Consider the following 15,663-nt stretch of genomic DNA (forward strand, 5'->3'; position numbering starts at 1 on the left):
AACCTGCTGGCCACCCTTCTTGTGATGCAGCCCAGGGTATGTTTGGCTTTCTGGGCTGTAAATGCACACTGCAGGCTCATGTCCAGCTTTTTCTCTACCAGAATCCCCAAGTCCCTCTCCACAGGGCTGCTCTCAATGAGATCATCTCCCAGTCTGTGCCCATGTCTGGGATTGCCCCAAAACAGGTGCAGCACCCTGCACTTGGACACATTGAACTTCACAAGATTCTCATGGGACCACCACTCGTCAAGCTTGTCCAGGTCTCTCTGGATAGTCCCCTCTTCTGTTGTGCCAACCACACCCCTCAGCTCTGTGTCATCTGCAAACCTGCTGAGGGTGCACTCAGTCCCACTACGTCATTGATAAAGATATTAAAGATCACCAGTCCCAAGACAGAGCCCAAGAGACACCACTTGCCACTGGCCATACAATCATCATACAATGCAGAGAATAATTCTACAAGGCAATCCAGAGTTGCTGTCCTGTAGCTTCGAGATGCATGACTGCTGCTGCTTCCAAGCTAAGAGAGTGGTCATGCAGACCCTCACTTTGAAAGCAGTGACTACATTCCCTCTTGTATGGAGGTACAGCGTATTTATTTGATCTTGAAACTACTCTACCACAAGTTCCAAAAATCGTAACGCTCACCAGTTCTCTGACAATTCACAATTCATTTTAGTGGCCCAATGGCATCATGTAACTTGCATATAGGCTCATCTACACAAAGTAACACAATGCTTCCATCCCACAATTTTCTCCTGAAATTCAAATGAGAGAGATCTGTATAATGCATCTAGAAATTAATGCCATAACATGTCTGGGAGGGAGTTAGTCTTGACAACCTCAAATAAATATTGAAATAGTTTGATGGCAAATGTATTTTAAATTAATACATACATGCTTTATTTATCATCTTATTCATTTACTTGAAGAATGTTTGGGATGAACAAAATTTATGTCCAAGGCAGTGCACGAAACATTTTCACTGTCTCTTAAAAGTCTGAAGTTTCTGTTCTGTGAGCCCTAGAAAGGCAAGAGCTTAATTTGACAAATTCTCATTTTCAGAAAGAAGTGCAACAATAGAACCTTTTATGCAACTGAATGTCCTGGGGCCTTGTTGAATGCTAGTGTTTTCTTTGGCATGTCACTGAGGTGAATCCTGAATCATTCAGAGGAGTTAAATACACACCTGCATCATGGAAATCTGGCAGCTCCTACATGAGGTCAACATGGCCAGTCCTGCCCCCGTCCTCTCACTAAGAATTCATCTCAACACTCGAGACTGGAAAACTTTGGGTAGACACTGTTCTTTACTGTTGAATCCTAGTACAGTTCTATTGCCAAATTAGTCCAGTAGATGCCAAAATCATAGGTCTTACTGTACATTTAGAGATGTTCACATTTTTGTAATTATCCCAAATTAGGAATACACCAAAAGCCTTTGAAAATCCTAGAGAATGCCTTAGATTTTATGTTACCTTCTATAAAATATCACAAAAATTTGGGGTTATTATAATTATTGCTTTAAAGTCCATATTCAACTTCTGGAACTTTGAACTTCTGGAGTGAAAAGCACTAGACTGTATTATAAAAAGGGAACATACTTCTTTTCAAATTGGATCTTCAAACTCTTTGACCACAGAAAAGAAGAACATCATTCTTCAGAAAAAGGAAAGCAATTCTGCAGATTGGGAGAGGAATATTTATGTGCAAATGTATACTTGCTGAAGCTTTATTCTTAGGAAATGGCAATAAGGGGAAGCGTAGGGCCTAGAAAATGCTGAAGGCTACATTGGGATTTTGCTAGTGACAGTAACCAGTGCATTAATTTCAAGCACTGAAATGAATGTAGGTACTGAATGTAGGTACTGCTGATCCACTGATAAATTCCACTCACAATTCTGAAATAGAACAAGAAGAACCTTTGAAGGTCTCAAAGCAGTACAACTCTGCTCATGACTTGTATTCCTGTCTTGCAGCATCCTCTGCTATTTCAGTCATGGGATCCTTCTACCCAGCTTTCAAAATCATTGCTATCTGCTGTAGCTGAGCCAGTTCAGTAACCAAGTCAATGCAAGTATTTGCTCCAAGAAAAACAGAGATTGCACAGAATTTCATACACCCTTTCATAAATATTCCAAAGCAAATGGGGTTTGTTGCACTCTAAAAGGCAAGTGCCCCAAATCCTCAGATAACTGTTTTCCTGAAAATTTACAGGGAAAGCAGGTGTATAGCTGTTGTAAATACTTCTGCTAATCTGGAAGCCTTCCAGTAGGAGAAACACCACAGCATGATTTGCAGCTATCTATGGAACAACAGTCAATATAATAACTGGTGTCCCAGCCTGATAAGAGTTTCTTGCAGGGAGACATTAATATGTTTCTTAAATCTCTCACTAGAAGGGACAGGCAATTCAGAAGAACTGAAGGTAATGTGAGACAAGAACAGGTCTGAAATCCTCATAAGGAAAATTCCGGGCAACCACATCTCTTGAGCAACAGCTTCTGCTCCCTTGTTTCTGCCTTAGAGAGATGCATCTGCTTTACCAAATACAATTGTTAGCTATTCGGTGGAGACACTGAACACATGACACGAGTAGCCCTACCCTCAGAACACCTGTACAGCTTTAAAATGTGCTTACACATGGATTCCTAGAGCTCAAGAGAAGGAATTACTGAAGCAGAACTAGCAAAAGGAAGCAAGCACTACAGATGAGAGGCGGCTTGCTTTCAGCTGGTCACAAACTTTCTGCCCACAGACTCTGATTTACAGTAAGGAGCCTCTCTCCCACCCGCACTCCCCTCTGGCTGCTGTGCAGCTCCCGTGGAGGCCGCCGCTCCCACTCGTGGGCAGCCCGTGCTCAGGACTTCGTGCCCCCACAAAGAAGTGGGCAGGGTACCGGCAGGGCCCGGAGAACCCCGCCAGCTCTCCTTGCGGGGCACGAGAAAGGAGAACTCCAGGGGGAAATTCATCTTGCCATCCAACCCGCACTCCCACCGCCTGTAAAGTCCCAATAGGAGAGGACCCCCACTCGCAGGACGGCAGGAGAAAGCCGGCCGAGCCTCCCCTTTCCCTCCAGGGGAAGGGCACCAGCGGCCGCCCCAGGGCCCGCCTCCGCCGGCCGGAGCGGGGCCGGGCCCTCAGCCAGACCCGGACCTGCCGGGCTGGGCACGGCCATCGCCTTCCCCCTCCCCGGCTCTCCGCCCTTCCAGCCAAGCCGCCAGGGCTCTTCCTGCTGCTCCAGCACTGCCATCCCGACGCCGGCAGCCGCTGCCCTGCCCCGTCCCCGGGCTGCCCGGGAAAGGCAGGGCCCCAGGCCCCGCGGCCGCCGGCACCGGTCCCGGTGGCGGTGCCGGTACCTACCCTCCGCTGGCTCCGGCAGGGAAGCCGTGCTCCCGGGAAAACATGCTGGACTGCTCCGCTGAGTCAGCTCCCGGGTTCCCTCCTCGGGAGCCTGCTCTCCCCCGGCCTCGCCATGAAGAAGGGCTCAGGCTCCCTCCCGGCCCCCTGCGAAGCCGCGGCTCCCGCCCCCACCCCTCCTCTTCCTCTCGGGCCGGGATTCACCGGATAGACCGGGAAGGGACCCGCACGGCCGGGTCCGGGCCCGGCGGGCAGCGGCCCCGGAGAGGACAGAGGGGAGGAGGAGGAGGAGGAGGGATAGAGGACGAGGAGACAAGGGGGGATGGGGTGATGACTTCTGCCCCTCCTCCGCCGTGTCAGAGCGGTTCCCCCTGGAGCCCCTCGTTGTGGGAGCCCATGGATGGAGCACAGCGTGCAGGAGCAGCTGCTGGGACAGCCGAGCCGGGGACGCTGCTCTCCAGGTCATCCGTGAGGGTAACACAAGCACAGGGTTAGACAGGGACAGCAGAGGGGTTTCACTTATTCAACTCTGCTCTAGAACAAGATCACATCTCCGGGCTCTCAGTATCCAGTGAGGAAAGTGAGCATCAAAGCGGATCTCCACAAGTCCCCGTTCTTTTAAAGGGAAGGCTAGGAAGATAGAAAATCCACTAAATCCAAATCCTTGTCATTTGGACCTGACATACATCAAGTACCACAGAGATTTGGCTCTGCACCCCTTATGAAATAGCTCATTGATGCACTCTGTAAACTAGGGAAGCTCAAATTTACAGGGATCACAAGTGCCTTAACCACATGTATTTCCATTCACTCATCAACAGATTGTCATTCCTGATAAAAAACTGAGCATGAGAACATGGTCTGCTATAGCAGGAATATGCATATACCTGTGTTTAAATGAGAACACAGAGTTCTTCTGGACACATATTTTTTCCTATGCTTCTCAGTTTCATTCCACAGGATGATGTCATGTTTTCTCTTTACATCAAGACCTATAAAAGCAGCAGCTACAACCTTATGTCAAATGTCAGCCTCACACTGGGTTTGTTCTAACTAATGAAGGGGACATAAGGAAACAAAGAACAAGAGACAGAATTTGCCAGAAAGCTAGGAAAAGATGTAAAGCAAGAGTGCAAAGAGTATGCAAACAGACCAAACAGAAAATATGAGCTAGCAGATAGAGAAAAAAGAAAAATGCAGAGAGCAAGGAATTATATCAAAATTTTGGGGATGAACGCAGCATTTTCATCCTAATGCTTCCTATAAATTCTACTCTTGAAAGACCTGGATAGAAATGATTATGGGGACTTCAAGGGTCTGTGGGCGGGCAAAAAGGCTGTAAGAAGTAAGGAATCAAGATAGGTGACACCTTTGAATGGACAAAGAAAGGGTCCACTTGCTGTTTTTAGTGACATGACCAGGTGACTCAATTTCCTCTTGTCTACCTCTTGTAATTCCCCAGAAGATCTGATGCTGGAGCATGGGCCAATTCATACATCCTCACTCCAACTCAAATGCATCCCAAATGGGCCCAGGGCACTGAATAGAACAGCTGCTCTCTTCACAAGCAGGTCTTACTCATTCACCTGAATCTCTGAGCAGAGATGTGACTGGACCAAGGCAAAGAGCCAAGCTTGCCATTTCTGCTGCATCTAGGAAGGAGGAAGAGACATTATTTTTTGCTGTTAGAGAGAGCTGCCAGCAGTAACTACTGCCCTCCCCCATCTCAGGGTCATTATCAGCAGCGCTATCAAGCCTGGCCATGGTGAAAGCAAAGCTTACAGAGAGGCTCAGGTCTTTCTGCCATTCTTGTTCTTCGGCAGCTTGCCACTACAGACAAGAACCAACTTTATTCACATACAAAATCACACTGAGCTCAGCTTTCATTTAACTGCCTCACAGCTTTACCTAAACTTCTGTGCCACTCCAGTTGTGTACAAAGCCCTCAACATGCATAAGCAAAACAGCAAACAATTATTAAATACCCTAATTACTGTTCTAATTAGCCCCCTTTAGCAATAGCAATATGAATAAATCACATGTAAGCAAATCACAGGACCACTTTCTGCTCCTCAACTTACAATCAAGCTAACAATTGTTACTATTTACCCTGCTGATGAAAAATATTACCTATTATAATCCTTCAGTTGCAGTAAGTAGATTCATCTCCTAATGATACTTGCGTTCTTATATGACTAATTGAGTGTACTTACAGTCTCAGATTTTAATCCCTATATGTGTCCTTACTTGCATGGGTCATTATGCATTTTATAGTTATTGCGTGGTTCAGGGACTGGCATACAAGTTTTTGTTCTTTCAGGCATCATTGTAGGCACGTTAATATATGTAGTAGTTGGTGTCTATACCTTTTGCTATATATTTTCCCAGTTTTTGTTAGCAGATTTTTTCAATGTGTTTAAATTCGTTAGCATTTTATCTTGCTCACATAAGAACAATCTGTATTAGCTGTAACACAGAAACTGGTCCCTGCAATTCTGTTAATTGAGTCATTGTAGGAACATCAGCAGCTCCACGGAAGCTGCGCAGTACCACATAAACACAGCAGTATATCCTTCAAGGGTAAACTCTTCAGGGCAAAACCTGTATTTTTTTAAGTTTTACCACAATATTACACAAACTCATAGCTGCATCCACAGGCAGAAACGTACATGTTTTCACATCAGCTGTTTCCACAGATCTATGCACACAGCTTCTAAATATAGCACCGGGTGTGCACAGACAGCACCTCCCGCAGCGCACTTGGATTCCTCATTTTCTGTCCAGGACTGACATAATCAGGGTGGGATTCCTTTGAGAGTGGGCAGACCCTCTCTCATGCCCCTCCATCCCTTTAGTTTGTTTCATTTCCTACATAGACATCTGCTCTCCCCACCTCCACTCTCCCTTTCTCTCTCTGCAACTGCTTCTCTACATAATGCAGAATAGCACAATGTCTTTTAAAAAGCACACACACTTTCCCTGATGAGGCTAAAACTGCCCCAAACTCTATCCATTACACAACGCCATGCAAGCAGCAGAGAAGATCCGGATCAACCCTCCCCCACCTATCTTTGCTCCCATTCCTTCTAGATGCAAAGTATTTTTAATTGGCATTGCAAGCAAGACGAGAATAAAAGCAGCTAAGCTGTTCATCCCCTACCTGAGCAAGGATCTCTCATCCCCAGCTGGTGAGCAGATGGAGACAGGGAACCCAGCTGCTCTCCTTTCCTTGCACTATCAATTATTCACGTAGGTTGCAGTGTCCTCCCTCTCCCTCCCTCCCTTTCTCTTCCGCTGCCCCCACCTGCAGCTGAATGGAGATGGAGCAGGTCGGTGCTGTCACACTTGAAACTAGAGATCATTGCCGATTGAACAGCCAGCCCGTGGAGCAGCTGTGCTCTTAAGCAGAGATTTGCCCTGGCAGAAGGGGAGAGACTGGCAGCTCCAGAGGTGGAAGACAGGCAGCTCTGTACATCCACATCCTGCTCCCTGTGCTTCTAATCCCAGAACTGCAGGGATGACCTTTAAAAATGAAACAGGGTTGTTTGGTTGTTTTTTTGTTTTTTGTTTTTGTTTTTTTCCACAGAAAAGCACATTTTTCTAGTTCTCTCAAGTATAATGACAGTTATTTGGTGACAGTGAAGTGGGTCATGCGAATTCATGTGCACAGATCAGAGTAGGAAGGGAAAGTATAGGACTGGAAAAATCTGAAACATGATTACGTAGTACTGATTTAGCCCCATAGCAAAGGCACTGGGAGAGAATAATTTAAGGGGACAGGATGACGTGGTACTTTCTGTAAATGATTTTTGGTAATCATGAAGCATGAGACTGACCTGTGGGTTGAAATGATTCTTCAGCTGCAATTTTTGTAGATAATTAAAAGATTTTTACGTGGTACCAGTCATAGGCAAAGGTAAAATGAGTTCTGGCAGACCTAGATCAAGGCGTTCAAAACACTTTGTCTTTGTAGAGGGCTACTACCCACAAGTGGGTGGGTGTTCTAGATCTGCCTCACAGAAAAATTAGTTTGAAATCCCAGGACAAATTAACTGCTCCATTTTGCACTGGAGTAACTCACCCTGAATCATTCCAGTCCCATCAGTTTTCTGGGGACCCTCCTGCTGTGTTATCACAGTAATTTGTTCTGTTAATTCTTCCCATGACCATAGCTGTGGCAGAGTCACCACAGAGACAAATAAAAAAACCCCACCGTACAAAAGTGCTCAAACAGTAGGTCATCATGGCTTTTCTGCCCTAGTTAACTTTTCCCATCTTTTGAAAAAAGTATCTGCAGGAATTTTACCAGAAGTAGTGAAGAGTTTCCTGAAATTACATTAAAAATAAAATGCCTAATAGAAAACCTTAGTGTTGCAACTACAATTATGAGTAAAACTCCTGAAAACCAGCAACTCTTTTTTAAGAGGGCACTGTGATTGTTTTTAATTATCTTCTTGTTTTCAAAACTTTACAGATCAAGTTTTGTCAAGCATTTCTCCACAATTCTGCAGGCTGGAAATGTTGTATTTTTAAATAAAGAAAAAGTCATCACCTTTTTGTTTTCGTGTGAGCATTGGATCCACCAAGTTTTATAGATGGAATTTCCCAAAGATTTGTTTTGTGCAGTTGTTCCAGGTCCAAGATAATTGAGTCTGCTGGAGCACTTACAAGACCCTTCTCTTGTGTTGGATCTTTGATGAGGTTCACTTTGAAACCTTTCCCTCCTTTGGATCTTTTTTCCCGGCTGACCATTTTAATTAAATTTACAGGAACCTTTTCTCTGAGATAACAGAAAGAAAAATCTGTTTGAGATAATTATCAAAGGGATAATTATCAAGTTATCAGAACATATTTTTTAAGAAAATTACCAAATCAACAAATTATTTTTGAGACCTTGATATCCTAGTTTTTGTAACTATTCCAGAAGTTACAAAGGGATGATGGTATACAAGCACAGACAGAGTGTCTAAAGTAAGTTTTATTTCTAGAAAAGTAGACTAAGAACAAGACATGGTAAAACTCAGTAAAAGGAAGAAAATCAGCAATGTAAATATTATAGAAGCAGTTATTTTTGGTTTCTCAGTAAGCAGCAAATATCAGTGTCTGATATCTACCAACAGATATAGGAGCATAGATTTATACTTTTTTTTTTTCTTTTCTGAATATTAGACTCATACTAAGTTGTCTAGTTGTATGACTATTTTGGTATCTTACAATTTAGTATTATTCATATATACTATATATACAATTTATATACTGTATACAAGTAAGTATTATATACTAAAAATTAATATTATTCATAACCTGATCAATACAGTTATAACATCCTGCCATTTATACAAGTCTTTAAATCACCCTTAGATTACAAACTGACTGGGTCTTCCCGTATGTCTGTAAAGACTGTGGAAGAAATTATTTACGTATAAATACAAATACTTCCCATTTCCTTGCCACCTTTATTTGCATATCTCACAGTGCATTACTGATATTGGTTCCTGTTACAACCACTGCTCCACATAAGGATAAACTGGCACAGAGATACTAACCCTCACTATCACCCAGGGCCAGAAAAAGGAAACAGAGCTCAGAGTCCATCAGCACTGTTGTATAAACAGCTTCAGATGTCTCCATGCCATGCTGACACAGGAGAGTCCCACTCAGATCAGCCAGTGGGTCCAGGTGACATCCTTAATGCCAGTGCTGGTACAATGAAGCGGGCTGGAACAAGTGGCCAGTGATGGAAAAGGGATATGGCAGGACTCCTTTGCAAGCAACTGAGTTTTAAACTGGCCAATGACAGTGCAGCATCTCTCAGCAGATCCCTTAGATAACAATTCAGTTTACTTTCAAGCTTTGAGCAAAGTTGCCTGCTAGCAAAACTTAATTATATGAGAAATATTTATCAATTTATCTGTCTGTCAGTACTGTATGAACTGGGGGGATTTTGACAGTGTAACTTTGGATATTTGTCAACAGAGAAAATTCATTAGGAAGGAAATTATGGGATTGCTTGCTAATTTCAGAGATGACTGGAATGGCCATGATTCAGAAAAGATGAAGCAGCTCCTCCACAGAAGTGACATCTAGGTTCATCACTATAGGCACAGCAAAAGGACATTCAGATTGCACAAACATTCAGGTTGCACCAAGGAAAATTTCAGCTATGTTCAAGGAAGAATTTGTTCTTCCTATGGGGGTGATTCAGTACTGGTAATTGCCAAGAGAGACTGAGTAATATCATTCTTGGAGATCTACAAAAAATGTATATACAAAGCCCTTCTAGCTTTGAAGTTGACCATTTAGTGCACAGTAGTTGACTTAAATGAGACATTTTCATACTGATTTATTCTATGGTTTTATTCCTGCATGTTAGAAAATCCATGGCATGAAATGTTCAGAAACTCAAAGGTCATCATTTCAGCATAATATGTAAGAGTTTCAAGTTCTGCAGTGTATCAGATCATAACCAAGTCAAAATTCTTCACCAACAGTTTCCACACAGAAATCAAATTCTCTAATCATTCAGCAGGTTAAAAAAATTTCTTGCTGTATGTGAAGGAACTTAGATAATCAGAGTTTGTATCATCCAGCAAGTCTTGCCCTGGACATATATCACGGGGGCTCAGGGAGAGGATGACTCAGGACAATGGAAAACACGAGATGTGAGGACAGCTCTAGCAGAGGAAGGCCCTCAAATTAAAGACCATGTTTTGTAAACAGTACTGCATTACCTATATAATAATCATGCTTAAGAGAAAGGATTGAAGTTCAAGGCTTTACAGCACCATTAACTTCATAAGTGGCTTTAACTAATAATTTTAACAAAGGAAAACTACACTCTCAGTAAGCCTGGTCCTTTAAAAGCACTGGTATATGAATATAGCCAGTTCACATCCGTGAATTACAAGTGAAATTAAGGCAGAGAAGTGAAAGGACTGCCAGGGTCATGTTAAAACAGATGGACAGCAGAGAGGCATGTCATAAGACTGAGGAAAGGCTGAAAAGCACAAGGGTGAAGATATGGGCCTTGCCTAGGTTGGATCAACAAGTTTAACAATTTGCAGTAATGAAGTGGTATTCAGACAAGGAGAATAATAACTGCTTAATCCAAACAAAAAGACAGGAAGTACAGGCAAAGATGTTTTGTGGCAATGGCTGCTAGAAAGAGACATAGGATGAGAAGGAAGAGAGGTCAGAACTGGATGCGGTGCAGATGAGGATAACAGAGGAATGTGTAAATGGAAAGGGAATCGGAGAAGTAAATTTCTTTTGCAGAATTAGGGATAAAGGTGCTCGCAATTTCCTTCTGTCCAGATAATCTGGACCAGCAGGGATTATTCCCCACAAACATCTCCTGCAACTCTGAAGGGCGCAGAAGGGGTTAAAGCAGCCCGCAGCACAAAGGGTGGCGGGAGCGGCTTCTGTCAGGCCATGTCGAGCCGCGGAATTCCCGGGGACGGAACACCCGGGCCCCCTCCTCTGGGAAATGAGAAGGGTACGGCGGCCCCTTTAATAACGGGAGCCGGTGCTGATTAGTGTGGACGGCACGATCCACTGCGGAGCGGGAGAAGGGAGAAAGGAGCCGGGAGCGGGAGCAGGGAGCGGGCAGCCCGCCCACAGGCTGCTGTGCCCGGAGCGTCTTAGGGACGCTCGACAGGGCTTACACCCCCGGCCAATCCACACAGGCGGGAGGTCGTGCTGACAATTTCTTAGGCATGATAAACACCTGAAATACCGTGAAATTATCAGTCAAACATTTGTACTTCAGTGAAACATTTCTATTTTTTTTTATTTTTTTTTTTAAATTTCATTGCAGGAGGATGCGAGCTAGCTCAGGAAAATCTCGGCCCTGTTTCCAAGGCACGAAATAAGAGTCGGACCCCATTCTGAAAGAGTACATTCTCTGGGAGACATGCAGTGAGCGAAAGGACTTGGTTAAAGTCACAGCTGAAGGCTGTAACTGGAATTTGATCTGAGATTACCCGAATCAGAAGTCAGTGCTAGTTACAGGAACATTGTCCTTGTTTCCCTCTTCCTTCCCACCTGCGATACAGCACCTTTCTTCACTCAGGGCAAGAGAAAGGCGTTGTTTCTTAAAGAATCAGGACAGTAAACAAACAACGTGCAGACTGTTCACAATTAATTACTCAATAGAATTTCATTGGAAAGAACCTAGCAATTATTCCACATCAACAGGCCATCTGGAAAGCAGTAAGGGTGGTTTATGCAGAGCATTAGGAGACAAAATAATGGATCATTTATTTATTAATCAAAAAGGACACATAGAGAATAAGGAGGATTCGGTAGTGGAAGCATGTACAACAGCAGAGAACAGCTGATACTTGCTTTGACTTGGCATATATAAAAACTTTAAAATAATCACTTCATGACATTCAATAAGAAGGTGTCTACCACTTAAGAACCATACACTAATCCTAAATATCTAGAAAATCTATTCATGAAGAATGTGGGGAACATTTTGCTTCTGTGAATGGTTAAATATGTCTCCTAATGTGTTTGCACACTACATACTACATACAGTTTTATAGGTACCCATACATTTATCAAATACATATATTCTGTGTATCAGACATGCAGTAAAAATGGAATCTATGGCTTCAAGTTTACTTGTTACAGAGAAGTAACCCCTAAATGTTTTTGACTACTATCAAACAATATGTCTCACAAAGTAGTGTTTCCACTTCAAACTTAAATGAAAAAAAATAATAATAAAAAAATTATTCTCTGGCCAGTTTGTTAACCTCAATGGCCTGGACAGCAGTAAGAGGACAAGCACCACTGGAAAATCAACTTGCATAGAGCACCTTGGTAAGTAAGAATCCAGTATAATTCCCAGACTGCAGGGAGCTGAACTGCTACAGTAAAATAAAAACTTCTATTCAATTGCAGTGAAATTGGCACACTTACTTCCCTGTGGTAGGGTGGGGGGAAGAATCAAAAGGGTTAGAGTGAGAAAACACATGGGTTGAGATAAAGACAGTTAATATGTAAAGAAGAGTCTGCATACGCAAGCAAAGCAAAACAGGGAATCATTCACCACTTTCCATGGGCAAGCAGGTGTTCAGCCATTCCCAGGACAGCAGGGCTCCATCATGTGTCATGGTTACTTTGAAGAAAATTAACTCTACCGCAGCCAAAACCAGCATGGCATGGGATAAAAAGCATCCAGGCATTCTCAGGAAGCAAGCGGTCTTAAATAAATTGTAGACCTGAAATAAAGAATGCCAGCAATGCTTTGGTGACATAAAACTGGAAACAGGGAAAATCTAGCAATCTTTTAACAGCAAGTAGAGATGCACAAACTAAAATGTAATGAAAGGAGGGCAAGATGTTTACTTCCTTCTCAAGGAATATTAAGAATTGATAAATGTATTTATATAACTGCTGTAAATATATTTGTGGAATGAAAGGCAGAGCTATAATCAATCATGGGACTCTAGCAAAACGAGAGAAGTTAGATTTGTTAGGTAGTAAATATTTACACTTTGTTAGTGCTCAAATAACCAGCCCAGCTGGCTTGGTGTGAATGCTATGGAGATAACTCGGAAGGGTCAACAGTTAAAGCAAAGAGTTTAGGATCAGCAACAACTCTCTCATCCTGAAGAGTTTTGCAAAGCATATCAAATGTGGAGAATCACCTAACCACAGCCTTGTTATTTATAACACCAGTATCTCATCTATGACCCCAAAACAGTCATTTCTTTTCCCTTTGACTAATTCAAGAGCATACATCCAGTATTAAGCTGGAGAATGTCAGTTTTGGTTTTTTCACCATTTTGTGTATGTTCTTCAAGCTGTACCACTTTTATTATCTCTTACTGACCTACCACAAAAACCTCTTACTGTGGCAATTTCTATCCAAAACTTCAATTTAAAGAGCCACAATTCACAAGAAGCCTTGATTTAGTCTATTTTTTTGTTTAGAAGTGTGTTTACAGCCAAATTCCACATTGCTTATTTGACCTATCAGTTTCAACAACTTGTAAGAAAAAATATTCAGCCTCCAAATTAATAAAATGTGAAATAGGAGCATAAAAATAATATCTGAAACAAGCCTTTGCATGGAAATGAACATATCTCTGCCTTCTCCAACTCCATAATGAAGTGTACTGACATGGTAGATACTGTATTGCCAGTTTAGTGTACTTGAGGTTCAGAATTTTAGAAACTGCAAGACAGGCAAAGCTCACCATAGCTGGGCTGCCATGGAATGACACTTCAGGGTAGGATTGCAAGAGGAAAGCAGCAAGCAGAAGCAAGACATGCAGAAAGCTATTGTCTTCAATACAAGCAAACAATTGGGATTTTACATATGTAAAAATCATCTGGCCTTTACGGTGCTCATAGGAAGTTGAAAATAAATTCATCTCCATACAATCCGCATTCTGCCCTGAACCCTACTCTGCAAATATCATTTAAAAACCTCAGGTGAACATAATATTGCTAAGGAAGCAGAGGAGTCAGCTCCATCATGGAGGCCCTTTATCTTTTCTTCAGATGGCCAAATATTCATGCCATAACTGTACCTGAAGTACAAATTTAGGAAGTCTTGGTGATGGTCAAAGTTGCTGCTGAGTAGCTTCATGGGCAGGAGAATCTGGCTAAAGGAGCACCACCATATATCAGAGATTTGGAAACTTCATCAATATTAATGGGACCCAGGAATTTTGTCAATATCAGTGGATCTTACACAGGTGTAGACTGGAAACTTGAGAGAGCTCTGGGTGTCGTATACTGCCACACACTCAGGTGTGAGAAATAAAGGGTCATATAATGGTGATTCTGATAAAAGACTATTTTGTCCTTTTTTTAATCAAGCAAGGCAATATTTGGAGGAAGCAGGGAGGAGCAGAGGAGGCAGTGGACAATAATATAGACCTCATGAGTGCTTCCAATATAGTCAAAGAAATCTCTTCAGCGTAGACTATGATCTCCCATGCCTCAAGTGTTAACAAGAGCTTGTCAAATAGTTAACACCTTCTCATGAATCACTCTGACATCTTCCATCATCTGCAGGGGATTTCACAGAACAGTTCTATGAAACAGAGGTTGCCAATAGCCAGTAAACTTAACTCTTCTCAAGAAACAGAGGCACTATCACAAGGATCATCTTTTGCATCAAATACATCTTCACTTCAACACAAATGTCCACAAACTATGACCACTCAACCCTGAAATTCTCCCTTCAATGGCACTCATTCTTCTCATTTTCACAGAAAGACTCTTTACAACCAGTCAACGCTTTCTCATGAAACAGGAACAATGTGGAAGAAGCAAACTTGCACAGTCATCACCATTAATAAATTCTCAAAGCCATCAGTTCAACCAGATATACAGTTAATTCCACATATTGAGTGTCCTGGTTTTTTGTTGCCTACAGTGAACAAGAAAGCTATCTCTCAGCAGCAGAAGCTCTGATAACACAGAGTTCCCCTTCACAAACAATAGGAGTTGCAGTATCACTCCTGCTGCTGCCTCAGGAGACAGCAAAAGGTGGTGTATTGCTCTCACAGTGCTCATTTACAAGGAGCAGGCTGGACTGGCAGTGATGTGGTGTGGTACTTTTATCAGACTGTCCCTGCAGCTGATGGCTGACCTTGGAAACAGTCGTTTGTCCCCACAGGAGCAAACATCCGAAACATCGTCACAATGACATTCTAGAATGTACCAGAATGACAATGCAGATGCCATACAAACTGCAACACTACAAGGCATGAGAATGGCACATACCAGAAATGCATTATGATGTGCTCTTGTTAATTTGGCAGGGTCCAATAGGAATGCAAATCCATGCCAGAGCTGGCCAAAGTCTGTCTGTATCACTAAACAGACTGACAGCTCAGGCTGAGGAACCATGCCAAGAAAAAACTACGTTCTTTTCAGCTCATGTGACTATATGCGTTCATAAAATAACATATTTGCTCTTTCACTGACCCCTGTGAATGCCTGTTTGCAGGGATGTAACTGAAATATAACACCCATTTTTCCTGAGGCAGAAAAAGGAACCAGATTGAGTTTCCTCCTTCCAAGGCGAGCTGCCTTTATGGCACGTGGCTGGGGCAAAGTGCAGTGAAAACTAGTAGTAAAACTAGGCTGAAACAGTGTTGCCTTTGAGTGGAGAATATCTAATGAGGGAAAAAAAGGATCCCAGTTACAGATCTAGTTTTCAGGCAAAACCTATCTTTACTAAGACAGATTTTACTAATTTTTCTTTTATTTCTCAGAATTTATTTTCATACTAAGTTATCTATCTCTGGTCTCCTATAGCTAAAATACTCTGTG

The 15,663-nt window shown here is 42.6% G+C and overlaps 1 protein-coding gene across 49 annotated transcripts in view; it reads right to left on the reverse strand.

Annotated features, from left to right (window-relative positions):
* The window catches only part of LOC111944275 (rap1 GTPase-activating protein 1), a 60,303-nt gene extending 53,444 nt beyond the window's left edge, over window positions 1-6,859 (reverse strand). For 23 of the 49 annotated variants that reach the window (XR_015284935.1, XR_015284934.1, XR_015284933.1 and 20 more), the window contains exon 1: window positions 3,364-3,841. Coding sequence is in view for 34 of the 49 variants with exons in the window: in XM_086882581.1 (XP_086738707.1) it covers window positions 3,364-3,407 (44 nt within the window). In the remaining 15 variants the exon portion in view is untranslated. Of the gene's footprint in view, window positions 1-3,363; window positions 3,842-4,946; window positions 5,009-6,520 lie in introns of those variants that run through there. The other 26 variants (XR_015284931.1, XM_086882568.1, XM_086882571.1 and 23 more) reach the window with 12 other exon arrangements.
* Window positions 6,860-15,663: the final 8,804 nt, after the last annotated feature.

The sequence above is a fragment of the Cyanistes caeruleus genome, chromosome 3 (genome assembly GCF_971803275.1).
Source record: "Cyanistes caeruleus chromosome 3, bCyaCae1.hap1.1, whole genome shotgun sequence".
Lineage (NCBI taxonomy): Eukaryota > Metazoa > Chordata > Aves > Passeriformes > Paridae > Cyanistes > Cyanistes caeruleus.